This window comes from Macaca mulatta, chromosome 20 (assembly GCF_049350105.2).
Source record: "Macaca mulatta isolate MMU2019108-1 chromosome 20, T2T-MMU8v2.0, whole genome shotgun sequence".
In the NCBI taxonomy this organism is placed as follows: domain Eukaryota; kingdom Metazoa; phylum Chordata; class Mammalia; order Primates; family Cercopithecidae; genus Macaca; species Macaca mulatta.
The window spans coordinates 63,069,938-63,097,908 of record NC_133425.1 but is presented as its reverse complement, the minus strand read 5'-3'; the positions used below and the strand labels follow the sequence as shown (position 1 = coordinate 63,097,908).

The window sequence follows — 27,971 nt, the reverse complement described above, 5'->3', positions numbered from 1 at the left end:
CCTTTTCCCCTGCTCTCTTCTCCAAGCCCAGTTCCAGTCTCTGGGCTTTCTTCCACCTGGATTTCCAGGGCAAGTGCACATGGCACTGTCACAGCTGCAGTGTGGACACACCAGTGTCAGGCAGGGCCGCAGCCAGAGGGTGTTGGAGCAGAGGATCAGGAGTGTACCAGGCCATGTAGGAAAGGCATTTGCTTTTTTATTTTCTGTAAAACTCTGTAAATAAAATACAAAATCAAGGGATGTGGCTGGGCAGAGGCAGGGTGGCCAAGCCCTGGACACTGATTTGTGGCAAGGGATGTGCTGAGCCTAGGCTGGGAGGCACTTGACTGCAGGCACTGACTCTTCAACCCCAGGGGCAACAGAAGAATATATTAGATTTGCATTGCTAGGAATCTGTGGGGGAGGGGTATCTGGAGCCAGCCCTTACCCTCCCTGCCAGTGCCTGGTGAGCCCTGAAAGTACGGGAAAGGGGCGCCAGGAACCCGTGGGTGAATAGTTTAGAATGCTGTGCTCGCCATGCTGCCAGGACCAAAGATGCGGGGCAGGGCGTCCAGGGACTCCTCTAGCTGTCGATGGGCAGACTGTCCCTCTTCTCCTGTAATGAGTGAGGATGGCGTCAGGGGTGGCCCTAGCCCCATCCCACTCTCCCACCCCTGGCGCCATCTCTCCTACCCCCATCAGCCAAGATGTTCCAGAACTCCACCCATCTCTCCTACCCCCCAGCCTCACCACACTGCTGTAGGCTCTGCCGGGCAGCTTCCCTCACAGCTTCTGTGTCAGTTTGGCAGAGGTACACCAGGGGCTCAATGCCCTCGGGAGCCTGTCAGGGGAGGGAGCATTGAGGTGGGCCCAGGGGAGCAGATGGGAGGGGCTCAGGTGTGGGAGTGCCGGAAGGGGACAGAAGGGTGGGAGGGTTGGCAGGGGTCACCTTGATGCAGCCTAGGGCCAGGCAGCCAGCCACTCGAGTCTGCACGTCCTCATCCTCCAGCTGGTCCAGAAAGCACAGGAGGGCCTGTGGAAGGGTGGGAGGACAGACTTAGCCAGATGCTGGGAGCCCAGGACTCCAGCCCTCGCCCTCAAGGGAGCCCTGTCCGACTCACCCTCTCCCGGAAGGCAGGGCCCAGTGACAGGCTCCGGAGCTGGGTGCTGACAGCAGCCATCACCTTGTTGTTGCCATGGACGAGCAGGGAGCTGAGGGCCCGCAGCCCATCCCTTCGCAGACGCCCCTCGGGCGCCAATCTCAGGGCCTTCAGCACGACAGCCTGGTCATCTGAGTTCAGATTCCGCACCAGTAGCACTGAAAAAAGGGGATATGGTGGGCGGATGGGCAAAGTGGCAGGGTGAGGAGCTCCCGAGGGTGGACTCATGTCCTCAGATCCAAAGAGTCAGGCCACTTTGTGATCAGGGCCACCGCCTCACCCTCCTCGGCAGTCTCGGTCACGTAGGCCTCCATGGTGGGGCTGTCCAAGGTTTCCACAAAACTCCAGAACTGGAAGACCGTGAGCTGCTCTCCAGGCCCTGGCTGGGGCCTTCTGGGCAGCTTCTGCCCCAGGGCATCCTCCAGGAACTTCACACAAACTGCAGAAGACAATAGCATGGGCCTCAGAGTTTGGGTGAACACAGGTTTTTAGAGGGGAGAGATGCTCCTATCCCAGGCTCAGGTCTAGGGGCCCTCTGTTCAAACCCCACCCATCTGGGTCCTTCTGCTTTAAGGCCCAAGTCTTTGCTGGTCTCCTCGGTGCCTAGTTCTGCGTGGACTGACCTGGCTTCCCCGAGCTTCCTGTCACTGGGAATCTGAGCAAGGGTGGAAGGAGGAGGCAGCCCACTCACCAGCCTCAGCCAAGCCTGGCTGGCGCAGGGAGAGGCGGGCACCATACTGGTTGCAGAAGGTGAGAAGCACCCGCTCCACTGGGCAGAGGAAGCAGCTAAGTCTCTCTGTGCACTGGTCCCAGAAGGTCAAGAAGCCAGGCCGAGAGGCCGAGAACTGCACCACTGTGAGGGCGTGAGGGAAACTGTCAGCAATAGAGCAGGCGGGTGAGTAGAGAGCATGCAGATGGTGGTAGGCTGAGGTAGGAGCTTCAAGGCAGATGGCAGAGCCCCAATCCACTGGGCCTTTACCTTCTTGGGCAGAGCTGGCCGGGATCTCCCACCGCCTGCTGAACTCGCATACTGCCTCCAGCACTCGGGCTTCCCGCAGCAGCCGCTCCAGGGCCCATGCCTCCTGGCATCGCAGAGGCCCAAATGTGCCCAGTTTCTGGAGAATATGGATGGCCAAGTAGCTCAGGCATCAGGGTAGGGCTTGGGAGGATCGTGCTCAGGGACAAGTCCCTCCCCACTGGGGGAGGTTGGGGCTACAGAGTTGGAAGATACTCCACTCAGCAAGGGCCCTGGGGCACTGGGTGTGGCACTCAGAGGAGGTATAGAGGACCAGGATTGAAGGACAGGACTCCCTGGGGTTAGGGGTTACAAGGGAAGGGTGGGGGAACACCATCAGCCTCACCAGCAGGAGGCAACTGCAGTGGTACAGGTGCCGGACCAAGGCAGCGTCCAGAGCTGGACACCCCGTGCTGAGGGGGCGGGCACTGGGTGAGTCTATGCTGTCCTCAGCCCCAGCCTCTGGGCTGCTTGGAGGCCTGAGGGAAAAATGGGGTCAACCACCCCAGAGGCACACATCACCACCTGGTCACCAGCGTTTATTTTTATTAAGCTTCCCCCATCCCAGAAAGGAAGATGATGATGCACTGACAGCAGACAGTGGGGTAAGTTCGTGGAGGATTTCTAGAAGGAGGAAGGGGCTGGGATCAGCTGGTGGTAGAAGGGATTTCTGGAGTCAGTCTGCTCCATGCTACCTCCAGCTGGGACCACTGGGGATGGCATGGGTAGGAGTAGGCTGCAGGCGGGATGGTTTATGACAAATGGACTGCAAAGGGTGCAGGGCATGGTGCTGTAGCCTGGGCAACAGCAGAGGGAGGAGGGACCTGGCACAACTCTCAACTGGGAACCAGCAAAGGCCACTCCGGGACTGACAGTTGAGGGGCGAGGGCCTCTGGGAGAGTTGGGGTCAAGAAGGAGTGGGGCAGTGCTGGGGTCCCAGGGTGAACTGCGAGGCATTGAGAGAGCTTCTTCAAAGGGCAGGTCCAAGGTGAGGCCAAGGGGAAGAGGAGGGGCTGGAGGCACCCAAGCTGATGGGGCCTGGAAGAGGAGGCAGACATTGCAGAGATGAGGAGGGCGGTCAGAAGCACTGGGGGGATACGTAGGGTTGGAGACATGCGCATGAAGGACATGGGAGGGGTGGACACAGGTGCACCTGCCAGCAACTCAGTCCTCATGTGCTCCACCTGACCCTGCCTCACCTGTCCTCCCCTTTGACTTTCTCCCAATTCACCTGTTCCACCTTCCCCTGGTCCTACCTCACCTTTTCCCTCTCACTGAGCCTCACACCCATCTTGCCTAGCCCCCTCACCTGTCCCCAGGAACATCATTGTCTTCATCTTCGTCTTCATTGAGGAAGCTGAAGCTCTCCAAGGCATGCTCCACGGTGATGCTGAGACTGGAGGCCCGGCTGCGAGTCAGACCTTGTCTCTGCTGAGGTTGTGAAGGGCGTCAGAGCAGCTGCCGCCCCCTGGCTGCCCTCCCTGGTTGCCCTAGCCCAGCCCAGCCCTCCTCACCATGAGCAGACTCTCTAGTCGGGTCACCTCCTGCTCCAGGCCCTGCAGCTCAGGAAACTGGCCACGGTAGTCATCCAGGGCAGCCATTAGGGCCCCCAGTGCCTCCTCCAGGATCTTGTCCCCAGACCCTCCGGCTGCCCCTGGGACTGGGGTCTGGACAGCCATGGCCAGGCTAAGGTCTGAATGCTGGGGTGCAGGGGTTGGGGGTGAGGGAGTGGGGCTTAGACTCTGAACCATAGACTCTGGGGGATCTGGGGCAGGGCTTGTGAGGGGTTTCCTACTGGAATGGGCAGGACTTGGGTGGGAGGTGCTAGGGGCTATAGGGTCTGCCTGAGTGCAGGAATTGGAGGCTGGGGGACTACAGGGAAGGGAGTCGGTGGCTGGGAGGGTGGGGTCTGAGTGTTTGGAGGGGCTGGAGAGGGTAGCAAGTTCTGGAGAAGTAGAAGGACTTACATTTGTAAGGGTGGGGCTTGTGGCAGTCTGGACTAGGCCCATAGCACTGGGGTTAGGACTTGTAGTGGTGGGAGGTGACATCCTGGCTTTATGGGTGGGACTTGTGGGGGTATGGGTGGGACTTATAGTGGTAGAAGTTGACATCCTGGTTTTATGGGTGGGACTTGTGGGGGTATGGGTGGGGCTTGGCATGGTATGGATGTGGCTCGTGGTAGTCTGGACTGGGCCTATGATATTGACGGTAGGGCCTGTAGTAGTAAGGGTAGAGATTATGGGCTTGTGGGTAGAGCCTGTAGTAGTGTGAGTGAGGGGGCTTTGAATGGCACTACAGGTGGAGCCTGTAGTGGTGTGAGTGGGGCCTGGCAGTTCTGAAGGGCCAGAGTCTGTGGCCTTATGAACTGAGTCTAGGTGTGCAGATGGGGCAGGGTCTGTAGATGTGGGGACAGAGCCTGTTGTACCGAGGGTGGAGCTTGTGGCAGAGTGGCCAGGGTCCAGGGTCGGAGGAACAGGGCTGGGGTGCTCTCCATGGGTGGGAGCTGGGTGTGTAGGTGGGCTAGGTCCCCAGGCTAGGCTTTCTGGGCCAATGGCCTCCACTGAAGCCTCAGCCAAGGCAGCGTCTACACTAGCCTCACTGATGTGGCTAAGAGTCCGACTGTAGGGTGCATGCCCATTTGCCAGGACTGGGGCCACGGCCCCCTCCTCATCCAGGGGACCAGAGCTGGGGGTCTCAGGCCTACGGAAGGCAACTTGGATGGGAAGGAGTTCAGGCTGCTGCACCAGGGGCCTAGGGGCTGATGAGTGGCGGGCAGTGCCTGAGAGCTGTGGGCTGGATGAGTCGTCTGAAGATTCGGATGACAGGGACCATGCTGTCCCATTCTCCAGCTCCTCCTGCCGTCGCAGCATGTTCTGAGAAAGAGGAAAGGGCGTGTTAGAACCACCCCCAGGGAGCCTCTGGGGGATGGCAAGGCCTGGACCTGGGCTATGACTCACATAGAAGGCCTGTTCCCGAAGTGAGGGTGTGTCCGGTGGGCTCTGGCTATAGGTGGAGAAGCGCTTGGTGACTGTGGAGGCCTTGTTGACAGAAGAAGCGGCTGAGGGCTGGTCATCCTTGTCGAAGGGGCTGGGAAGGGAAGAGGCTGTTGGCAGGTGCCACAGCCCTCCTGGCCCTCCCCCAAACCCCTCAGCCCCACCAACCTCCATGTGACTTCCAGGCTGAGCTTGATGGTGCCAAGGTCATTGATATCCACAGCCACAACCTGAGGCAGGGCGGCAAACAGGTCCTTGGTCTCACAGGAGACACTGCCCACAACCACATGGTTGGCCAGGCCCTTCAGTTCTGTCACCTGTAGCCAAGAGTGTATGGTGGGGTCACAAGGGTGCAGGGGCTATGAGATCATGGGCAATCTGAGGTCTGAATTTGCATAGAACTTATAAAATGGTCATGGGAGGCTGAGGCGGGAGGATCACTTAAGGCCAGGAGTTCAAAACCAGCCTGGGCAACATAGCAAGACTGTCTCAAAAAAAAAAAAAAAAATTCAGCCAGGCATGGTGGTGCACCTGTAGTCCCAGCTACTTGGGAGGCTGAAGTGGGAAGATGGGTTGAGCCCAGGAGTTTGAGGCTACAGTGAGGTATGATTGCACTGCTGCACTCCAGCCTGGGTGACAGAGTGAGACCTGCCATCTCCTAGATAGATAGATAGATAGATAGATGATGCTCATGGAGCCATTGATGGTTGAAGCAGCCTGGGAGCATGGGAATCACAGAAGTCTGCATGGTAGGGTCACTGAGGTCATGGAGGTCACAGCCTCATGGGAGCTTAGGAGGCCAAATATTCACAGGGTCAGAAGATCATGAGGAGGTCACAGGGTCAGGAGGCCATGATGTCCTAAGAGTCACAAAGATTGTTCCTCTCAGGGCCACAGAGATCATGAAGGTCATGGGATATCTTCCCAGGGCTATGGAGCCATGAGGGGATTACAGGAGTAAGGGACTCAGGGTAATGGGGGTCACAAGGGGTTCAGAGGACCATGGTGGCCTGTTGTCCTGGGCAGAGACATCACCTTGATAGACAGAAATTCCGTGAGCAGTGGGAGAAAGATGGTTTCTTCACTGTCCCACACCTGCTTTCCACTACCCTCAATTCGGCCCCGTAGTTTCCAGCGCTGACGCCCATATTTCATGCAGATCTGGGGGAACAGGCGGGATGAGGCAGCCTAGGTGTTGGGACCCTACCAACCCAGCCTTTCCCTGTACATTCTCATACCTCATATTGATCGCCTACACACAGCCTGGCAAAGCCAGCCAGCCCTGGGAGTTGGTGGAGAAGGGGAGAAGTTGGTGAGCCATATTGGGGGTCTTCAGCATACTTCCTCTGGCCCCCCGCCTGCCCCCACAACTCAGTACCTTTCATTCGGAGATGAAACTCGCCCAGCTGTGCCTCCAGCTCGCTCTCCAGCAGACACATGCTCTGGGAGGGAGGGGCAGGGACAGGAGGGGGTCAAGAGCCAGCCACTAGCCCTGCCACACCCTGTGCCTCTGCTTTGTGGGCACCCATCCCTCACCTCCGTGTACTCGCGATGCCCCCGAGTGGCCTCTGCTAGGCTGTCCCGGGCCTCTCGGCTCCCCGGGGACCCAGTGGTGTAGGCACGGACCATGTTGTAGGCACCATCCCGGAGACGCCGCTGGACACAGTATGCCTCATACAGCTCGTCGATCTGGGAAGGTGAGTGGCGTGACAGTAGGGGGACTGAGACTCACCTCTGGGTTTACTCACCTTTGGGGTTGCTCACCCTGGGCCTGGCACTGCCCCTCTTCTCCCTATGATATCCAACCCCCCACCCACCCTGCACACATGCTGCACTCGTACCTTGCTGGCATGGAACTCCAGTCGTCGCAGGAAGCGTTCAATGGACTTGACTTGCTGGAGAAGAGGTGGGTCAGGAGGGGCCTGAGGCCCAGGGCCCTTACCCTCCCTGTGAGCCAACCCCTTCCAGTACCATTCCAAGCATACTCACCTTGTCCAGATCATACAGGAAGCCCTGCAGGGAGTGGGGAGAAGGGGCAAATATTTAGGAGGGATGAGGAGGACTCCAGCAGAGGCACTCAGACTCATCACAGCTCCCCTCTCTCACACCACAGTCCACAAGCACTCCCATCACAGTAGCAACTGATGCCCCTTCATGCTGGCCTAGCCCTTGGTGGATGCTGGTAGCACAGATCTGGTCCCTTCAACCCCCTCCAGGACCTCTCCCCACACCTCTTCCCTGGGATTCCTTTTCCTGCAGGCCCCTGGAGAGAGCTCTGTGCTTCCTTGGACAAGGTTCCCTCTGCAGGGGAACTCCCATCAAGACCCAGCAGAAGTGTTCCCTCCTCCGGGAAGCCCGTCTTCCCAAGAAGTACCATGCAGCAGTACCACTGCTCAATACCAATGGCAGCAGAATCTCCTGCTGTCCATGGCTGTAGGGGTCCCACCTACCCCACTGGAAGCTCCTGGAGCAGGTACTGAGCCCCAAGCAGAAAGTATGCACAGCAAAGTTTGGGGATAGAAAAGCCCTCAGCCTTTCTTGATATCCCCTTTTCTACTCACACCTGAACCAGATCACTTCAGAAAATAACCCAGATATCACCCAGGGCTGGCATTGCCCAGCCCTCCACACCAAAGAGGCAAAGGGCATCCCTATCTCCCGCCACTCACCAAGCGGGAATTCCTCTTGGACTCCCTTATCTGGCCCTGGAGTTTCTCCTGCTCCTGCTGGTGAACTTCCAAGTAGGCCCTGAGGAAAGGGGCGACCACAAGAATGAACTCGGTTCTCCAGCCTCATGCTGCCCAGGGTGCAGACAGCAGGGAGAGGGCATGGGGCTGGAGAAGGTTCCCGCTAGCAGGAGGCGGACTTGGGGAGGGATCCCGGGACAGGGCTGGGAAGAGAGGAGCTGCTCACGTCAGGCCCCGCTTCAGCGCCGCATACACCAGGTCCAGCCGCTCGGGTTGCGGCACCTTGGCGGCTGGATGAGCCACGGAAAACATCCTGGACACTCGGGAGAGCGCGGGGGGCTTCCGTGGGGGCCCTGGCGGGCTGAAGACCGGGAAGCTCCTGAAGGAGAGGCTGTCCTCAGAGGAGAGCAGAAGTCCCCCCAGACCCTCACTACGCACCCCCAGATCCTCACTAGCGCCCAGTCCCAGCCCCATCTGACGCCCTTTGACCCCACCAACCCTGCGAGGCCGCGTACCTGGGCCCCCGCTCGTGGCTGCCGAGGACGCCTGCGAAGGACTGGCTCCTACTGACCCGGGCGCTGAGCAGGCGGCGCTGCGGCCGCACCGACAGGGACATCATAGAGTGAGTCCGCGCGGGGCTCCCTGCGGGGGATGGGGGGGGATGTCCAGTACCAGTCGGATCCCCGAAGCCCTCTCCCCACAGCTGGAATCCAGGGCTGGCGCAGGTCTTTCCTGTCGCTAGGCACAGCTTTCCCAGCGGGCTCCGGCCGGGTCCTCCTAGTCCCGCCGACCCGGGCGCTAATGACAGGCCAGCCGCTGGCGACTCGGTCTCGGACTCAGCGTGGCCTCGGCTCGGGCCCCACTTCCTGCCGAGGTGCGGGCTCCGCCCGCCGCGGGGCAGGAAGGGGGGTCGCGCGGGGACCCTCCTCTGGCTGGGAAGGGGCAGGAAAGAGGCGGCTCGCGGGAAGAATGTGCGGAAGCGCCTGTTTACCCGGGGGCGGGGCGGCCTCCCCAGCCCTGCCCCCGACGCCCCCCCCAGGGCACCCGGAGCTCGGGCGCCCCCACCCCGGGAGGCCGAGGAGGTCACGGGGCGGGGCAGGGCGCACGCTCGGAGCTCTGCGGAGCTGCCCGACAGGCCCAGCCGGTGCGGGTTTGTTGCCTGCCCCCTGCCCGCCAGCGTGACCTGCTCCCCCCAGCCCCCACCGGCCCCGGCGTCCCGGCGCCCTCCCGGCCGGGGGATTCCCAGAGCTGGGCGCGATGCCGAGAAGGGCCCCGCCCCCTCCTCTTTCATGCGGCTCCCACCTGGAAACTGAGTCACGGACGTGCGCCTCCACCCCGGCCTCGGCGGGGAGAGCTCCTCGGCAGACCCCCACCCCGCTTCGGCGAAACACGCACTCCTGGGCCCCGAACCCGGCCTGTGCCCCCTGGGGCCAGTCCCTGAGCTTTCGAAGCCCCGAGCCGGGTCCTACCTCTCTTCTTGGTGTTCATGGTGGGTCCGGGACGGCCCCCGACCCGCGCTCGCCCACCGCGGACTCTGCAGCCCTGGCCACTTGGAGCCGCCCGGCTGGGCTCGCGGCTCGCTCCCAGCGGCTCTGGCTCGGCTTCGGCTCCTCCCGGCGCCGCCCCCCGCCCAGTTCCTGCCGCCTGACTCAGCCCGCCTGGATGGGGGCGGAACCGGTGACTGGGGTTCCCCTCGGGGAGGGGACCGACGGGGGAGTGGGGGGTCTTCTCGGCTGGGGTCAGTAATGTGCGTAAAGGGATTTGAGCATGGGGATGAATATGGAGGGATAGAATGAAGGCGCTAAGTGGAGGAAGTATCGGACATTAGAGTAGGGGCCTTAAAGAGTCGCTGTTGAGGCCGGGCGCAGTGGCTCACGCCTGTAATCCCAGCACTTTGGGAGGCTGAGGCGGGCGGATCACGAGGTCAGGAGTTCGAGACCAGCCTGGCCAACATGACAAAACCCCCATCTCTACTAAAAATACAAAAATTAGCCAGGCACGAAGGCGCACACCTGTAATCTCAGCTACTCAGGAGGCTGAGGCAGGAGAATCGCTTGAACCCGGGAGGTGGCGCCACTGCACTCCAGCCTGGGCGACAGAGCAATACTCCATTCACCCCCAAAAAAAGAGTTGCTGTTGAGCAGTGCTAAGGCTGAACACACAGAGGGCTGACAGCTGGGGTTCTAAGTGTGCGAAGATGGATAGTAGGGGGCTGAAGAGTGGAAGGATGGGCCAAGGGTGCTGATTGGAGGGGCTGTGCCAATGGAGGGAGGAGAGTTAGGACACTGATCACCAGGGGACTGGGAGGCTGAGAAGAGAGGCTGAAAGTGTGGGACTAGATCCACCCCATAGTGTGTGCTGCTGCGCCAAGAGGGATGCAGAGAAGGAACTGGATGCAGAGTCCCACAGCCCTATGCACCACCCCACCCCTACTCCCACAGAGTGAGTGCTCAGTCTGAGCACTCCCCTCCTCCCAGGACCCAGGGGAAAGGATCAGGTCCGGCTGCCAGCCAGGGCCTCCTCCCTAGTCAAGCTGCATCCTAGGCTAATGTCCCATTCTTACTGCCCCCAGCTCACATGGGCCTCTCAGCTTCTGCGTTCCCATCCTGATCCCCATCCCCAGTGTCTCTTTGTTTTTTTTTTTTTTGGAGACAGAGTCTCGTGCTATCACCCAGACTGTAGTGCAGTGGCACGATCTCGGCTCACTGCAACCTCCGCCTCTCAGATTTAAACGATTCTCCTGCCTCAGGCTCCCAAGTAGCTGGTATTACAAGCACCCACCACTATGCCTGGCTAATGTTTGTATTTTTAGTAGAGACTGGGTTGCACCATGTTGGCCAGTCTGGTCTCGAACTCCTGACCTCAAGTGATCAGCCTGCCTCATTCTCCCAAAGTGCTGGGATTACAGGCATGAGCCACCACGCCCAGCCTATCTCTTCTTTGAATATCCCATGTCCACCTCTAGCCTGGATAGATGCCACCATGCCCATCCCTCCCCTGACCTTGGAGGGGCTGGATGCTCCCCCATCCCATAAACACTCTTCCTCCTTGAGGCTCAATTCTCCCATACTGTGCTTACTTTCTCCCCAAGAGTCTGGGTTGGGCCCAGGGGTCTGCATTTCCACAAGTTCCCCCTCCCCCCGACAGATTCAGGTGCAAGAGGTCCAGGGACCTCAGTTTGAGACATGTTATTCTCCCCTCCTCCTTGAAGCCGAAGCCTGGGTACCCTGCACCCTACACTGGTGACCTGTGCATTTCCATGGATTGCCTGCTTAAAACTGGCCTCTCTGCTCCCTTCAGCCATCCCCAGCCTTATCACCTGCCTTTGGAATGCCCCTTTCCTAAACCACAACCACACTGATACAACCCTCAGGCTTTCCATCACCCCCACCTCAGCTGCTTTTTACCTGAGACCTCTGGCCCCTCGAGGTCTCGCTCATTTATTCACCTGTTCACTGAATGGCAACCCTGTGCCAAGCATGTGCCAGTCACTGGAGATACAGCCCAGAATTTCACAGACACCACCCTGTGCAGAGCTCACACAGTCCGCCTCTGCTTTCTTTTTTTCTGCCAGCTCCCTCCTACCTTCTCTTCCCTACCTTCGCTGCATAGCCTCCTCCCCAGCCTGGATTCACAGCCACCATCCCATCACTCGCCTGCTGCAAGTATCCTCAGCACTGCCTGCCTTTCTCCCAGCTGGTAGAAACCAGCCCTGGGGAACCCAACTCCTGGTCTTCTCTACACCTGCACACAGGTTGGCAGGAGTTGCCAGAGGTCTTGGCACAGCAGCCTGGCTGGAATCACAGAGCAATCCTCAACCTTGGCCAGGCCCTCACCACCCACCTGGCAAATCCTCAAGTGTGACTCTAGTCTTCTTTCTCCTTTTGGGGTGTTTCAGACTTTCTCCACAAGTCTCAGACAAGCTCAAGTCACTCCCACATGAAAAATAAAAATGGGCTGGGTGCAGTGGCTCATGCCTGTAATCCCAACACTTTGGGAGGCAGAGGCAGGTGGATCACTTGAGGTCAGGAGTTCGAGACCAGCTTGGCCAACATGGTGAAACCCCATCTCTGCTAAAAATACAAAAATTAGCTGGGCGTGGTTGTGCGCACCTATAGTGCCAGCTACCTGGGAGGCTGAGGCAGGAGAATCGCTTGAACCTGGGATGCAGAGGCTGCATAGAGCTGATATTGTGCCACTGCACTCCAGGCTGGGTGACAGAGCGGGAGTCTGTCTCAAAAAAGAAAAAAAGAAAACCCTGGAAACTGTCCAGATACCTGTCAATGAATAATGGAATTACCACACAGCAAAAAGAATGAAAAATACACGGTGACATGCAACAATATGGGTGAATCTGAGAGCAAACCCAAGAGAGGACGAATGTATGATCCCCTTGATAATGAAGTTCAAAAGCAAGCAAACTAATCTATCGTGATAGAAGTTAGCCTGGGAGTCTTCCTCCAGGTGTTGTGACTGAAGGGGCCACAATGAGTCTTCCAGGATGCTGGTAATGTCCTATTTCCTGCTCTGGGTTAAATTTCCTGATCCTATATGAGTGTGTTCTCTTATGAAAATGTACAGAGTTGTACACTTAGGACATACACACTTTTTGTGTGCCTATTATATTTCAATGTAAAATTGGTTATAAATAATTACAAAATGTTGGGCCAGTGCGGTGGCTCACGCCTGTAATCCCAGCACTTTGGGAGGCTGAAGCAGGTGGATCACTCAAGGCTAGGAGTTTAAGACCAGCCTGGCCAACATGGTGAAACCCTGACTCTATTAAAAATACAAAAATTAGCCAGGCGTGGTGGCACGGCCTGTAGTCCCAGCTACTCGGGAGGCTGAGGCATGAGAATTGCTGAACCCAGGAGGCAGAGGTTTTAGTGAGCCAAGATCGCACTGTACTACAACCTGGGTGACAGAGCAAGATTCTTTCTTAAAAAAAAAAAAAAAAAAATTACAAAAAAGAAATGACTCAGCCCAGTGCAGCGACTCATGCCTATAATCCTAGTACTTTGGGAGGCCGAGGCAGGTGGATCACCTGAAGTAAGGAATTCGAGACCAGCCTGACCAACTTGGTGAAACCCCGTCTCTACTAAAAAAAAAAAAAAAAAAAAAATTAACCAGCATGGTAGTGCATGACTATAATCCCAATTACTCAGAAGGCTGAGGCAGGAGAATTGCTTGAACCCGGGAGGTGGAGGTTGCAGTGAGCCAAGATGGCACCATTGCACTCCAGCCTGGGAGACAAGAGCAAAACTCTGTCTCAAAAAAAAGAAAAAAAAAAAAGGCTGCCCTGTGGACCTTCTGTCTTTCTCCAGCTACCGAATTCCTTATTCCATCTCTCTCCTCTCCTTTCAAAGCCAAGTGTCTTGAAGAGATGTCTACCTGCATTTTCTCACTACACCCGCCTGCTCCTCTTCCCACCCTGGTCCAGTTTTTGTACCCACCATTCCCCTGACTAGTCTGGACAAGGTCACCAGTGACCTCCCTTTTGCTGAACCCAGTGCCCATGTTTCATCCTTATCCTGCTTGATCTCAGCAAAACTTTGGACTTCGTGGCTCCTCTCCTCTTCTTTAAGCCCTTCCTTCCCCTGAATTTCAACAGGCAATACACTGGTTTTCTATCTACCTCTCTGGCTGCATATCTTACTTTCCCACAGAGGCCCCTTCTCTCCCCGCATCCCTGAAAGGGCCTTATCCTCCCTGCCCTTGGGCTGTGCACAGCTCCTGCAGCTCAATGCCATCTAAATGTTGCCAGCTTCCTTATCTCTCCTTCACCCAAGCCACTCTTCTGAGCACCAGGCCTCTGTATCCAACTGCCCGCTTGCTGCCTCCCCAGATGCTGAGTGCACTGTCACAGTGCATGCTGGGTTTCAGGTTCCCAAACCAAATTCACCACTTTCCACCTGATTCTTCTCAGTCTCAACTTCTCCATGATACCTCACCATCTATGTACCCCGTTGTTCAAGACAGAAACTAGGAGTCATCCTGGATGTCTCAGTTAGCCTCCTTGGCCACTCAGTCATCCCCTCCTGCCAGGTCTGGCTCTTAAATCTCTCTGCAATCTGCCACCTCACCTCTACCCCTATAGCCATAATTCAGGTCCAAGCCATCACCAACTCTCCCCTCGAGCCCTACAGCTGGGCCTCTGATGAGTTAGAACCTTCCGGAGGGGCTCCCTGTCTCCACTCTAACCTGCAATCATCCATTCGTTATTCAGTAACAACACTGACCTTAAAATTCTAGCCACTTGGCAGTGCCAAAAACTGTCCTTTATTGAGAGCATTCTATATGCCAGGCATTGAGCTTAGCAAACATCATCTCATTTAATCCTGGCAACAGCCTTATGGGGGTAAGTCCTATTAGCCCCACTTCACATTTGAGAAACCTGAGGTTAACTGTGTGACCTTGGGCAAGACACTTATTCAGCCTTTTGGGCTTCAGACACCCATCTGTAAAAAGAGGACAATAATAATAATAACAACAGCTATTTCCCAAGGCTGCTGGGAGGATGAAATGAGATCTCCTCTCATGAGAGTGTCCCTCTATAGGAAGTGTTTGGGGAAGGGAGAATTGTATGTGGGGTAGGGATGTTGAGGTAGACTCACTACCTAACTTTTTTTTTTTTTGAGACGGAGTCTCGCTCTGTCACCCAGGCTGGAGTGCAGTGGCCGGATCTCAGCTTACTGCAAGGCGCCCACCACCGCACCTGGCTAGTTTTTTTGTATTTTTTAGTAGAGACGGGGTTTCACCGTGTTAGTCAGGATGGTCTCGATCTCCTGACCTCGTGATCCGCCCGTCTCGGCCTCCCAAAGTGCTGGGATTACAGGCTTGAGCTACTGCGCCCGGCCTTTTTCTTTTTTTTTTTTTTTTAGACAAGGTCTCACTCTGTCACCTAGGTCTCAGTGCAGTGGTGCATTCATAGCTCACTGCAGCCTTAAACTCCTAGGCTCAAGCGATCTTACTGCCTTAGCCTCCCAAGTAGCTGGAACCACAGGCATATACCACCATGCTTAGCTAACATCTCACTGTGAACACACAACAAATACTAACTGCGGTTATTTTTAACAGTCACACAGCTAGTAAGTGGCAAGACCGTGATTCAAACCCAGGCTGTCTGACCCCAGGACTCTAAATCTTTAATATCACTCTATTCAGACTGATGTGAAATAGCCACAGCCACTCTTGTCCCAGGAAGAAAGACTGGACTCTCTAACATGACCCACAAGGCCCTTCAGGATATGTCCTGTCCCTCACATTCTTTCAACCACTCCTCCCCTCCCAGTCCCCTGCTTTCTCTGTTCCAGCAACTGAGACCCTCTCTCAGTATCCTTAAAGTTCTTCAGACTGTGACCAGCAGCCCCCATCACTCCTATTCCTTCTTCCCACTACTCAGCCCCAAGTCCCTCTCCTTCCTCAAGTCTACCCTATGACTTCTTCCTCCAGTAAGCAGGCCCTGGGTTGGTTCCCCCTTTTTGGCTTCCTCCCTCTGAACCCCAAAACCACATAACCCAGTTGTCAGTTCTCCTTTAGGGCCTGTCTTCCCACCAGACTGAACCTTGTGAGGCCTGGGGCATATCTGCTTGGCTCACTATAGCACTCTGGAGGCCTTAGGGCCTGTCTTCCCACCAGACTGAACCTTGTGAGGCCTGGGGCATATCTGCTTGGCTCACTATAGCACTCTGGAGGCCTTAGGGCCTGTCTTCCCACCAGACTGAACCTTGTGAGGCCTGGGGCATATCTGCTTGGCTCACTATAGCACTCTGGAGGCCCTGTAGCACCTGGGAGATGAAGGAGGGGGAGCAGTGGGGGAAATTGGGCTGCCTAGACACAGGAACAGCAGGTCCTGAGCTGTTTGTTGGTGGGGAGGATTTCAAGTCTGTGTCCACCCCAACTCCCTTACCCCACATACAGTCAGTCTCCCTTCCCACTGACTGATGGTATCATATACCATCAGCAAGTGGGGCTCTGCTCCCTGGGATGGTGCACCGTGGGGGTCCCCTGGGATTCTGGACTTGGAAAAGGCTGACTGTTCCATCAGTTTTCTCTCTCTGGTTGGCCCTCTGCTGCCACCATCCCCCGAGTCCCATAGGAACCAGGATGTCTAACTGTTGGTACAAATGACCCTCAGAATGTCCATCTGAGTGACCGCTTCGGGAGATGGGTGGGCAGGACTGCCCTTGCTGGGTAGGGAAAGAGCTGAACCCCTTGAGCTAAGGCAGAAGGGCCGCCTCAACTGGTGGGGGACTGGCTGATAAGAGCCAGGGGACTCTCTGGGCTCATGTCAGCCCTATAGTCTGTTCCCAAGATGGGAAATAACCCAGATCCAAGGTTCCAAAGGGGCTTGCAGCACAGCCAGGTCAGGATGGCTGTGAGTGGAGTCCTGACCTGTGCGCATGGCCCCAGATCCTGCAGCCCCACTATACTTCCTACACGCCAAGCCTGGCACACCTGGATGCAGGGGAATATCCCACCACCTGGGCTGCCCAGCTCAGCACTGTGCCAGGCCAGCCGCCTCTCTGGGAGTCCCCAGGTCTAGCCCCGCTCCGCCCCGGGGCCGCCCCGACCAAGGTAAACAGAGGCTAAAAATAACCTGGGCAAGGGGGGCTGCAAGGGAGAAGGGGGTCCCCTCTGAGCCTGCCCCTGTCTCCATGGCAACTGCCCCCAAACCTGGCGGCTGACGTCATCTCACAGCTGCCCAATCGTATAGGAGGGAGAGGGAGCGGCGCAGCCCCGGACCCCCCACCCCGGAACCGGGCGGAGGCTGTTGGGTGGCCTCACTTCCTGCCGGCCCCCTCCCTGGTCAGCTGGTTACACTCCCTGGCCGTGTGCTGGGAGCCAGGCGGCCTCCCCCGGGCCGGGCCGGGTCAGAGCTGAGTCCGAGCAGCGGTGGCAGAGGGGCCGCCGTGACTCACCCGCGCCCTCCCCGCCCGCTTCTCCCCAGCAGGACCCAGCCCGGAGTCCTGAGTCCTCCCCTCACCCACACCCAAACCCAGATCCCTGGGACTGCTCACCTTGCTCCTCTCTCCCGCCGCAGTCACAGGACCCAAGCCGGGGAGGGGGATGGAAGAAGGAGCTATGCCAGTCCTCCTTGTCCCGCTGGAGTATTTTGTACCTCAGTCCCCAATTAACATCCCTCCCGTCCTTCTAATACCACGAAGGTGGGTGTCGCAGGGGCAAGGACTCAGATCTAATCCCCACTTCTCCCAAACCAGCTGTGTGACCTTGAGAATACTACTAACCTCTCTGGGCCTGTTTCTGCATCTGCCAGATGGTCATAACCCTCCTCAGAAGCTGTGCCTTGGCCGAAAGCGGCAGGCCCAGGGCGCGGCCCCGCAGATGGCAGCCAGGGCACAAGGATTGTTACATGAGGCTGCCCACAGTAGGTGCTGGGGCGGCCAGCCTGGACACGCGTTAGAACTGGCTGGGGAGGGTCGGTAGGGGAGGTGGGACTCAGGCCTCACCCTGGAGAGGAGGACAAAGGGTGCTGAAGCTGGATTGAATCCGACCTCTAGCCCTGGTGAGCAGCCCCTTGCCCAAACCAGTTCTGCAGAGTGCCCAGGCCCGGCTGTTGCAGGGACCTCGCACCAGCCTCCATTTCCAGGGAAAAGCTCTATTCCCCCACCAGGACAATCCTCTCCGGCTTCGGCTACGCCAGGTTTGGGCGGAGAACCCGGCTCCAGCCCAGGCTCGGTCACCTCGCGGCCGGCCACAAAGCCGCTTAGGCCGGCCCCTAGAGCTAGGAGGATTAGCTCAGCTCGTAGGCCTGCCCGCACCCTTCGTCGCCCCCTCCCCATTTCCAGCCCAGCCTCCCCTGCGGCGAAGGCAGCAAAGGCTCCCGGGGAGCGCGCGTGCCAGGGCCCAGGCCGGAGCCTTGAGGCCGCCCTTCGGCCTGGCCCACCCCAGCGCCCTGGGGCACCGGCTGCCAGGGCCTTGCCGTGGGAGGAAGGCGGCAGCGCCAGGCGCTGCAGGCCCGGAGGCGGCGGCTTTTGTGGGAGAAGTTCTCCGCGCCCGGGGAAGGCAGGAAAGACACGGCGCGGTCGGGGTCGGATGGATGGGGTGAGGCGGGACAGAGCCGCAGATCCCGGACCCACCGGGCGGCGCCAGCAGGGGAGGCACCAGAACCTCCGCGCCTGCCCCCCGCCCGGCTTGCAGCCCCGGAAACGGTGCGGACACTCACATGGCTGCGCTGGGCTGCGCGGACCTCGCGCTGTCCTTGCGCTCGGAGGTGCCCGGCCTGGTCGCACCGCAGCTGCCGCTGTCGCCGCCGCCGGCGCCGGCCCCTCCCTCCGCCCGCCGCCCCGCTGCCCCTCCCCTGGCCCGCCGGGCCCCACCCCCCTGCGCTCCCGCGGCTCCCGCACCCCTGGAGACGCCCAGGGCTCGCTCCGCCCTCTCGGGTAACGGGGCAGGCCGGTGGCCCATGCAGCCCACCAGCTTGCAGGGAGGGCAGACCCTGGGGACGTGAGGGCGGCTTTCTGGGAACCTCACGCAGACCCTAAAACGGGGAGCGCCAGGGAGCCCCGCCTGCTTGTCCCCTCCCCAGATCCCTCGGGCTCTGGAGACCTTGCAGGCCCCCTGTCTGTGGCCACCTGAAACAGGTCCTGGAGGGGCTACTGCTGGCTTAGGCTGGTTGATGGAAAGGATCCAGGACTGTTTCAGTGAAGGCCTTGGGGAGTCCAGAAGCCTCCTGACACCTTCTGGGTCCAGACGCTGCCCTTCAGCCCTGCCATTTCAGCCAGCCTCAGCCTCTCCACTGTAGAGGCGGGCCGCCCTTTCTGCCACTGTCTGGCTGGTAAGTCCAGGCTCATAGCCGGGTCATGCATTCCCCACTTATTGGGTACTGGTTTCCAGGCAGTCTTGGGGTGGGGACGCTGGCAGGGTCCAGGTACAGGGCCATGTGTTGGCCAACCCAGTCCTTTCCAAAGCCGGGGCTGGAATGCTGGCCCTCCACACAGTGGGTAAAGGTGGGGCTGAGAGTCGACCCCATGTTGGGGTCAAAGGGCCAATTCCACTTCCCCACCCCTCCCATCAATCAGACACCCCTGGCCCTTTCCAACCTGGACACCCCTGAGGCTTCTCCAGGCCTTGCACTCCCACAGCCCCTCATGTATGTCAGACCTACCCAGGAATGGTTTCAGGGACAGTAAGAGGTTCCTAAATATCTGTACCCCGCCGCTACCAGTGTCCTGAGGGCTGTTTCTTTGTGTGTTTTGTTTGGTTGGTTTTGTTTGGTGGTTTGTGTTTTTTTTTTTTTTTTCTGAGATGGAGTCTCGCTGTTGCCCAGGCTGTAGTGCAGTGGCTCACTGCAAGCTCCACCTCCCAGATTCATGCCATTCTCCTGCCTCAACCTCCTGAGTAGTTGGGACTACAGGCATCCGCACCACACCCAGCTAATTTTTTTGTATTTTTAGTAGAGACGGGGTTTCACCATGTTAGCCAGGATGGTCTTGATCTCCTGACCTAGTGATCCGCCCACCTCGGCCTCCCAAAGTGCTGGGATTACAGGCATGAGCCACCGCGCCCGGCCTGTTTGGTCAGTTTTTTAGAGATGGGGTTTCTTCATGTTGCTCAGACTGGTCTCTAACTGGGCTCAAGCGATCCTCCCACCTCAGCCTCCCAAAGTGCTGGGATTACAGGCTTGAGCCACCTCTGCCTCGCAGTTCTCCATTCTCCAGCCCCTCCTCTTGGGCTTCCTTTGTAGTGCCCTTTTCTTTCTTTCTTTTTTGTTTTTCTTTTTAGGGGGTGGGGACGGAGTCTCCCTCTGTTGCCCAGGCTGGAGTGCAGTGACGCGATTTTAGTCAACTCACTGCAACCTCCACCTTCTAATTTTTATATTTTTGCTAGAGATGGCCCGACTAATTTTTATATTTTTGGTACAGATGGTATATTTTCCATGTTGGCCAGGCTGACCAACTCCTGGCCTCAAGTGATCCACCCGCCTCAGCCTCTCAAAGTGCTGCAATTACAGGCATGAACCACTGTGCCGGTCAGTGCCCTTTTCTCTGAAGTCCTTAAACCTGGGCATGACTTCCAGGGGCTGAGTTCTTCTCTTTATTCCCTCTACCCTAAAATATCATCCAGTCTCAGGGCTCCCATCCATTCATTGCTGACCATCCCAAGCTTCCCTCTGTGCCCAGAGCCCTCTCCTGTTCCAGAGCCCTTGGCTGCTCTCTGGTTGACTCACCAGTCCTCATGATTGTCCCCATACCTGCAAAGTGCCAGTCTACCCAGGCATCCATTTAAGCCAGAGACTGGGGTTCTTTGGAATTCTCAAAGCTGGCACCAATTGGCCCCTGCCCCACTAAAGTCACCTCTCAGCCAGGCATCCTCTGAGTACCTTCTTTGCAGACACCCTCTGTTCCAGCCTCCTATTGACTCCCTTCATACTGCTCACCATGGCCAGGCAGCAGCGTGCACACCATGTGTGCTCATGGGCCTGAGCCTGCCTGACTGTGTTGTCTCTAAGTAGTGTAGGGGTAGGAACCACAGAAGTCCTTATCATCACGGTCCCTGGCTCACGGTGGGAGTTCAAGAAATATTTGTCGAATGAGCAAATAACTGAACGTGTAAATGCGTGAGCCCTTGGCATCCCCCTCTCCTGCCCTCACCTTCCTTCAGCAGCCCAGCCCTCTTGTTTCTTTCTCTTAACATCTTTTGAATTAATTCCCTCCTAATACCATGCCCACCCACTCCAGTGGATAGTCCATACTTTGTGGTGGGGCCTCTGAGGCCCAGGAGATCTGGCCTCAGATGACCTCAACTCCTTATCTTACACTTATTCTGCGGCCCCTGTGATCTGGCTTCTACTACACTCCCAGCCTGCAGCTCCCTGGATGCAGCCTCTACCCTCTGGCCTCTGCCTTTTTTTCCCAGCTTGCCTTCTGCCTGGGATGCTTCTCCCCCTCATTCACTTGGAAAACAGCTCAGATGTCCCCTCCTCCAGGGAACCTGTGTCCTCTGAGCACCCATCATTGCCTATTGTCCTTGTCCATGGCCAGGCCTGTGACCACCAGGCCAGGCACAAATGGGGCTGCAGTGATTAAATGGAACACCTGGGAGTTCACCTGGCTCTTCCCCCACATCCAAGGGGCCTCAAGGTAAGGGCAGCATCCCTCCAAGGGTCACAGGGTGCTGGTGGCCTTCAAGGCCTCTCCCTAAAAATTTGGTGAGCTAAGCACAGGGAGGACACAACTTGAAACCCACTTCACAGAGAAGACACCTGAAGCTCAGGGAAGGCAAGAACTTCCCACAGAAACTGTCACATTGTTGGGAAGGGCAGACTCTGAGCTCCAACTTGGCTCCCTGGGTCGTGGTCAGTTCGGCCCTGTTTGAATCAGGCATCATTTCCTGAGCCCTGTCCTCTGCCTGGGACTCAGCTGGGAGCTGTGGTGTGTGTAGAAGGGAATTAGCACTTCTAACCACTGGGAGATCACATTCTCAGAGGGGTGGACTCAGGCCTGAGAAAAATCCCTAGGACAGACAGCAGAGGGTGGTGAGAGCCGCAGTGAACCCCCAGTCCTCACACATGGCGCTGCTAGCTCCATTTTTGGAAGGAATGCAGTTCAAGTCCAAAACCCCAGAAAAACTGCGGCTTTCCCCACCCTCCAGCCCCCATGGATGACAACTCTCTGCTATGCAACGCCCCCCCATCCCAGCTTTCTGTGAACAGATAGAATAGAAGCTTGCCCTGGACTGTGCCTGGGGCCACATCATTCATTCATTTGCCAGATATACAGCAAGCATTTGTGGAATGTCGGTTGTGCCTGGGCCGCCCTGAGGGGACCAGAGGTGAGATCTCCCTAGTCCCTTCCCACAGGGCTCACAGTCAAAAAGAACAGGTATGTCCAAGTCTCTGCACCTCCCGAGTCCCCAGATGCTAAGAGAGTGTGTGTACGTGAGTGTGTGGACTATGTCTGTGTGCACATGTGTGCTGGTTAGGAAGAGCTTTGTGGCCGGGCGCAGTGGCTCAAGCCTGTAATCCCAGCACTTTGGGAGGTCGAGACGGGTGGATCACGAGGTCAGGAGATCGAGACCATCCTGGCTAACACAGTGAAACTACTAAAAAATACAAAAAAAAAAAACTAGCCGGGCGAGGTGGCGGGCGCCTGTAGTCCCAGCTACTCAGGAGGCTGAGGCAGGAGAATGGCGTAAACCTGGGAGGCGGAGCTTGCAGTGAGCCGAGATCTGGCCACTGCACTCCAGCCTGGGCGACAGAGCGGGACTCTGTCTCAAAAAAAAAAAGGAAGGGCTTTGCAGAGAAGGGGCCCTTAGTGTGACTAGTTGTTGGGGCTCCCTAGGCAGACAGTGGGTAGGTCCTGGGAGGAGCAGCTGAGGCTGGGGGAGCAACAGAGTTTAAGCCACAGGAGGAAGGAGCAGCCTCTTTTGCTGGACCAGAGCAAAAGCTGGAGAATTGCGTGCAGGGCCTTGGGGCAGGCTGGGGAACAAGGATTTTACCCTTGGGGTGATAGGGAGCCTGGGCTTTAGGCTGGGGGATTTTGTGGTCATATCTGGGCTTTGCAAATGTCACTCAGGCACTGTGTGTGTGTATGAGGGGAGGCAGGAGGCCTCAAGGAGGCTGGTGCCATTTCCAGCCCAGTGGATGGTAGCCTGGGCCAGAGTGAGGGCAGTGGGGATGGAGAGAAGGAGACATTTAAGAGATGTTCAGGAGGCAGAATGCAGAGCTTGGTTACTGAAGGGATGTGGAGTCTGGAGAGAGGGAGACATCCCAGATGAGGCAGTGACTTTGGGCCTGGGTGATGGGTGGATAGTGGGAGGCCTGGAGGATCTGGTTAAGGGGAAGGTGATATGGTCAGTTTGGGCAGGTGGCATCTGAGGGATCTAGGGACCACCGAGGAGGAAGTGTCCAGAAGGCAGCTGGACAGGCAGGGAGAGGAGAGAGGGGTCTGAGCTGGAGACATCTTCTGAGGGGAACAGTGGTCGACTGGGTCACCAAGAGATCAAGTGAGGAAAGGCCCAAAGCACCATGGCCTGCTGGAGCACTTCAGTGCATGGTGGGGCAAAGGCAGGCTTGGAGGAGGTAGGTATGAGGCTTGCGGGTATACTTGACCCACCACCAGCCTCCACACCCCTCCAGCGCCAGCCTGGACTCTACTTTCCTTTGTGTGTGTCAAAAGACAAGAGCCAGAGATGCTGCCCCACATTCAAGTCCTGGCTTTACCGCTCTCATCAGGCTCCTGCTAGAGCCACTTCTTTCTGATGCTTTAAGTGCACCCATCCATTTAATCGTTAACATTGCAATTTGAAGAAGTGCTGCATCTCGTTAATAATCAACACAATGCAAACACAAACAACAGGAGACACTGTTTTTTTTTTTTTTTTTTGCCTCTGAGATGGGCAGTGATGAACATGATGTGTGAGTGGACACTCAAGAGAGTAGGAATTGGTTTAAATGTTTAAGGGTAGGCTGGGTGTGGTAGTGGCTCACACCCGTAATCTCAGCACTTCGGGAGGTCAGGTGGGAGGATGGCTTCAGCCAGGAGTTAGAGACCAGCCTGGGCAACATAGTAAAACTCAGTCTCTACTAAAAACACAAAAATGAGCACGTCATGGTGGCACATGTGTGTAATCCCAGCTCGAGACTGAGGTGGGAGAATCGCTTCAGTCCCGGAGGTTGAGGCTATAGTGAGCCGTGATTGCGCCACTGCACTCCAGCCTGGGCAACAGAGCCAGACCCTGTCTCACAAAAAAAAAAAAAAAAGTTTAAGGGTAGTTTTTTCAGAATGTATCAGGATGGCAAGTGCAAACCTCCCTTTCACCAAATTTCAGCAAATTTACCCCAAAGAAATAGCTGTTCACGCAGGAAAATATCTGTGCCAAAAGATGTTGACTACTGGGTTGGTTTTTTTTTTTTTTTTTGACGGAGCCTAGCTTTGTCTCTCTGTCGCCAGGCTGGAGTGCAGTGGTGCAATCTCGGCTCACTGCAACCTCTGCCTCCCGGGTTCAAGCGATTCTCGTGCCTCAGCCTCCCGAGTAGCTGGGATTACAGGCGCATGCCACCATGCCCAGCTAATTTTTGTATTTTTAGTAGAGATGGGGTTTCACCATGTTGGCCAGGCTGGTCTTGAATTCCTGACCTCAGGTGATCTGCCTGCCTCGGCCTCCCAAAGTACTGGCTTGTTTAATCGGGGATAGAGGGATGACATAGTCCCTCAGTGCGAGATGGAGGGCTAAAGGAGGTGCGCAGTGGCCTGAGATGCTCCATAGCCACTGCAAATGGATGTCAGGCATGGATTGAGCATGTGCTGTGTGCCTGGCATCATTCTGGATGCTGGGGACACAGTGACAGACCAGTTCGGCAAGGTCCCCGCTCTCAAGGAGTTTGCACTCTGCCAAAGGAGACTGACAACAAATGAGTTAACACATAAACAAGATGATTTCAGAGAGAGGAGAGCTGTGAAGAAGCCAAACCAGGTGATGTGGTTTGGCGTGGTGGGTCTGAGGGGCTGCTTTAGTCAGGTTGGTCAGGGAAGGCCTCTTTGAGGCAGTGACATTGGAGCTGAGACCTGAATGACAGGAAAGAAATAGTCACTGAACAACACAGAGGAATAGTGTCCCGGGCAGAGGGAACAGCAAAGGTGGGGTGTGGGGGGAGGGTAGGAGGTGAGAATGAGCCAACAGTGGTTGAGTCATGTGGGCTAGAGGAGAGGTCAGGAGGTGAGGTCTGAGAGGAGAGTGGGGTGAGGGCAGGGTAGGGAGTGAGGGACATGGGAGGGACCGAACATGGAAAGGTGTTCAATATAATAAGCATGGTGGACGCTGGGCGCGGTGGCTCATGCCTGTAATCCTAACACTTTGGGAGGCTGAGGCGGGCAAATCACGAGGTCAAGAGATTGAGACCATCCTGGCCAACATGGTGAAACCCTGTCTCTACTAAAAATACAAAAATTGGCCAGGCACGGTGGCTCACGCCTGTGATCCCAGCACTTTGGGAGGCTGAGGCAGACAGATCACCTGAGGTCAGGAGTTCGAGACCAGCCTGGCCAACATGGGGAAACGCTGTCTCTACTAAAAATACAAAATAAGCCAGGCATGGTGATGCGTGCCTGTAATCCCAGCTACCCAGGAGGCTGAGGCAGGAGAATTGCTCGAACCTGGGAGGCAGAGGTTGCAGTGAGCCAAGATCGCGCCACTGCACTCCAGCCTGGGGGACAGAGCAAGACTCTGTCTCAAAAAAAAAAAAAATTATCTGGGTGTGGTGTCACGCGCCTGTAGTCTCAGCTACTTGGGAGACTGAGGCAGGAAAATAGCTTGAATCCGGGAGGCAGAGGTTGCAGTGAGCTGAGATCGCACCACTGCACTTCAGCCTGGCGACAGAGCGAGACTCTGTCTCAAACAACAACAACAACAATAACAACAACAGCAAACATGGTGGAGTGGAGAAAGTTCCAGAAGAGCCTGCATAGCAGGAATCTCCTCAGGTGAGAACTACATCCATGGGTCCTGAGGGCCACAATGCCCATCATCTCCAGGTGTTGTACTTTCACTTGGTTTATTTGATTCTTTGTATTTATTCATACAAATAATGGTTTGCAATGAACATGGCATCGTTTTCAAAAGCAACATGGCCATTACTTATTGGGGCATCTCCAGGCTGGCCTCTGCACTGAGGAGGTGTAAATTTCTAGGCTTGGCAATCTCTTCCCTGGGGACACCATCTGAGGCTGGCTGGTGTCGCTGTCATTGTCCCCACTAGTCCAGCCTCAGACTCCAGGGGGAGCTGTGAGCTGGGCGGTGCTCTGCTGGTTTGAGCAAGGGGTGGGGCGACTGACTGTGTGTCTCGCGGTCTGGGCTGGGCGTCCTTCCTTCCTTCCTGACTCCTTTCTCCTAAGGGACAAGTGGGAGGGACGTCTTTGTCTCTCCCAGCTCAAGGGATGAACTGCTCCCCTGGGACCCTGTCAGCCCAGGCCCCCTGACAAAGGCTGCAGTGTGTGGTGCATAGTTTATTTCTGTGAGTTGCTAATGCTAGGTGAACTGCTCTGACAGAGACTTGCAGGGTGTTGCGGTAGGAGAGACCCGGCCACCGGGCATCTGGAAATCCCCCGATCCCATCGGATGACGACCTGGGGCTGAGAATCCCCAAGCGGAGCCCGGCTCTGCTCCCAAGAAGTAGAGTTTTTCTTTGGCGTCACCGTATGGGAAGTGTCTACACTGCAGTGTCGGACTTGGCAAAATACCGCCAGCTCAAGGGGGTGCCCCTGGCGGCCAGTCCTGGGTTCAAGAACCAACAGTCACTGTGCAGTGCACAACCTGTTCGGTTCTGTGTGACAGCTCTGCTAACACTCAGACCTGATCACGGATCTTGGGAACCCCACCGCTACCATTGAACGCCATACGCCAAAGCCTCTTCAAGAGGGAGAAATGCTCCCTGTCCCTCCACTTCTCCGTCCTCTCCTCCTTTAACCTTTCCAGGCGTGTTGGGCACAGCTGGTCCTCTCCATCTTCTGAAGCGTCCTTTGGCTTCTGTGATCCAAGAGAAGGATTTCTAGCTGCTTCTCTGGCTATCTCCCTTCATGCACCTCAGTGGGCTCCTCCAGGAGCTCAGCCCCCTTCCCTCATTTTTTTTTTTTTTTTTTTTTTGATATGGAGTCTCACTCTGTTGCCTAGGCTGGAGTGCAGTGGCACGATCTCAGCTCACTGTAACCTCCACCTCCCAGGTTCAAGCAATTCTCGTGCCTCAGCCTCCTGAGTAGCTGAGATTACAGGCGCGCACCACCACACCTGGCTAATTTTTTCTATCTTTAGTAAAGACGGGGTTTCACCATGTTAGCCAGGATGGTCTTGATCTCCTGACCTCATGATCCGCCTGCCTTGGCCTCCCAAAGTGCTGGGATTACAGGCATGAGCCACCACGCCCGGCCTCTTTTTTTTTTTTTTGAGACAGTCTTGCTCTGTTGCCCAGGTAGAGTGCAGTGGCACAATCTCCACTCACTGCAACCTCCACCTCCCAGGTTCAAGCAATTCTCGTGCCTCAGCATCCTGAGAAGCTGGGACTACAAGTATGCATCACTACACGGCTAATTCTTTTTACATTTTTAGTAGAGGCTGGGTTTCACCATGTTGGCCAGGCTGGTCTCAAACTCCTGACCTCATGTGATCCACCCACCTCGGCCTCCCAAAGTACTGGGATTACAGGCATGAGCCACTGTGCCTGGCCTGGGCCATGCAGTTGAATGCCTTTTCCTCTTTCCTTCACCTGCCTAACTCCTGTTCACCCTTGATGTCTCAGCCAAGACACCACTTCCTTTGAGACAGCTTCCTGAACCACAGGCTGAGTCTGGAACCTCTCCTTCACTCTTATAAAGCCCTGTGCAACCCCCTTCTCTGCCCTTGTCTGCCTCCCCTTCCAAGAGGGCCACCTGCTCTGCTCAGGGTTCCATACCCCAAGACCAGGTACAGGTTGAGTCACCTGACTCTGTGCCCAATTCCCAGACTCAGGGGTCCCAGATCTCAAAGGTCACTGAGTTCCAGAGGGAGCAAGGCCATGCTTGAGGGTCGCCACAGTGAGTTAGTGGCCAGGCTGGTCTGGGACCCAAGACTCTTACCTTCTCCTCCAGGGCTCCTGCGCTCCCCCAGATGCCATCTTGAGCAGAGTTGGGATCCTTGAGGGCCCAAGGGGCCTCAACCAGAAGGGACTTGATGGGCTCCTGTCCTGGGTGGATGGCAACCACCAGCCCAGGCTCTTGAGAGCCCAGGATGCTGGCGAGGGCTGTCCCAGAAAGCCAAGAGGGCCAGTGTCAGCACATCTAATGAGTTGCCTCCTTCTCCAACAGGGCTGGGCTGTGGGAGTGCTGGCCAATATGCCAGGCAGGGAGGGCCTGAATTCCTGAAGGTGGTGGTGGCAGCTGTTAGGGTCTGCAGGTTAATGATCTCCAACGTCACACAGAAGAGAATGTGCTGAGGTGTGACCTCCCTCACCCTGCCTTGGCTGCATGGGGCACTGTCTCTCCAGGACTCACCCTGCCCCCCACTAGACTGAAGTCTGAAGATCAGCCCAGTCTTCCTTCAGGCCTCAATGCCCTCTCGCTTCCCCAGCCCTAGGGACTCCTGGGTCTTCCCAGAGGCTGCTCTGCGAGGTCCCTCTGGGCCTTTGCTAATGCTGTGCCCTCTGCCT

At 56.7% G+C, this 27,971-nt stretch overlaps 2 protein-coding genes across 51 annotated transcripts; both read right to left on the bottom strand.

Annotated features, from left to right (window-relative positions):
- Nucleotides 1-176: 176 nt before the first annotated feature.
- Nucleotides 177-27,971, bottom strand: RIPOR1 (RHO family interacting cell polarization regulator 1). Of its 50 annotated transcripts, none has more exons than XM_077984279.1 (23): nucleotides 27,403-27,971; nucleotides 8,350-8,476; nucleotides 8,061-8,213; nucleotides 7,817-7,895; nucleotides 7,137-7,160; nucleotides 6,989-7,042; nucleotides 6,684-6,836; nucleotides 6,526-6,589; nucleotides 6,386-6,429; nucleotides 6,183-6,308; nucleotides 5,316-5,464; nucleotides 5,112-5,241; nucleotides 4,122-5,027; nucleotides 3,669-3,854; nucleotides 3,464-3,585; nucleotides 2,501-2,633; nucleotides 2,119-2,254; nucleotides 1,831-1,992; nucleotides 1,420-1,578; nucleotides 1,101-1,297; nucleotides 929-1,012; nucleotides 730-820; nucleotides 177-595 (listed from the first exon to the last, which is right to left on the bottom strand). In XM_077984279.1, the coding sequence occupies exons 2-23, from the start codon at nucleotides 8,451-8,453 to the stop codon at nucleotides 498-500; spliced, it is 3,354 nt and encodes a 1,117-aa protein (XP_077840405.1). In that variant the 5' UTR covers nucleotides 8,454-8,476; nucleotides 27,403-27,971; the 3' UTR covers nucleotides 177-497. The 50 variants fall into 50 exon arrangements, with proteins under 50 accessions (XP_077840405.1, XP_077840403.1, XP_077840401.1 ...); XM_077984277.1 differs by lacking the exon at nucleotides 27,403-27,971 and adding an exon at nucleotides 18,021-18,109; XM_077984275.1 differs by lacking the exon at nucleotides 27,403-27,971 and adding an exon at nucleotides 9,304-9,439 and having other exon boundaries at nucleotides 8,350-8,766.
- On the bottom strand, nucleotides 14,692-18,827 carry LOC144338326 (uncharacterized). Its single transcript, XM_077987054.1, has 3 exons — nucleotides 18,671-18,827; nucleotides 15,603-18,293; nucleotides 14,692-15,441 (listed from the first exon to the last, which is right to left on the bottom strand). Exons 1-2 carry the CDS (start codon nucleotides 18,825-18,827, stop codon nucleotides 17,128-17,130), a joined length of 1,323 nt encoding a protein of 440 aa, XP_077843180.1. The 3' UTR covers nucleotides 14,692-15,441; nucleotides 15,603-17,127.

Excerpts from the sequence above, each read along its gene's own strand:
- RIPOR1 (XM_077984239.1), bottom strand. Across the intron at positions 2,634-3,463 it reads AATGATGTTCCTGGGGACAG|GCCTCCAAGCAGCCCAGAGG; the intron begins GTGAGGGGGCTA and ends TTTTTCCCTCAG. Across the intron at positions 821-928 it reads TGGCCCTAGGCTGCATCAAG|GCTCCCGAGGGCATTGAGCC; the intron begins GTGACCCCTGCC and ends CTCCCCTGACAG.
- LOC144338326 (XM_077987054.1), bottom strand. The coding sequence starts at position 18,827 with ATGGGGTCGACTCTCAGCCCCACCTTTACCCACTGTGTGGAGGGCCAG. Across the intron at positions 18,294-18,670 it reads TGGAAACCAGTACCCAATAA|GGTCTGCCCTCCCTGCAAGC; the intron begins GTGGGGAATGCA and ends TCACGTCCCCAG.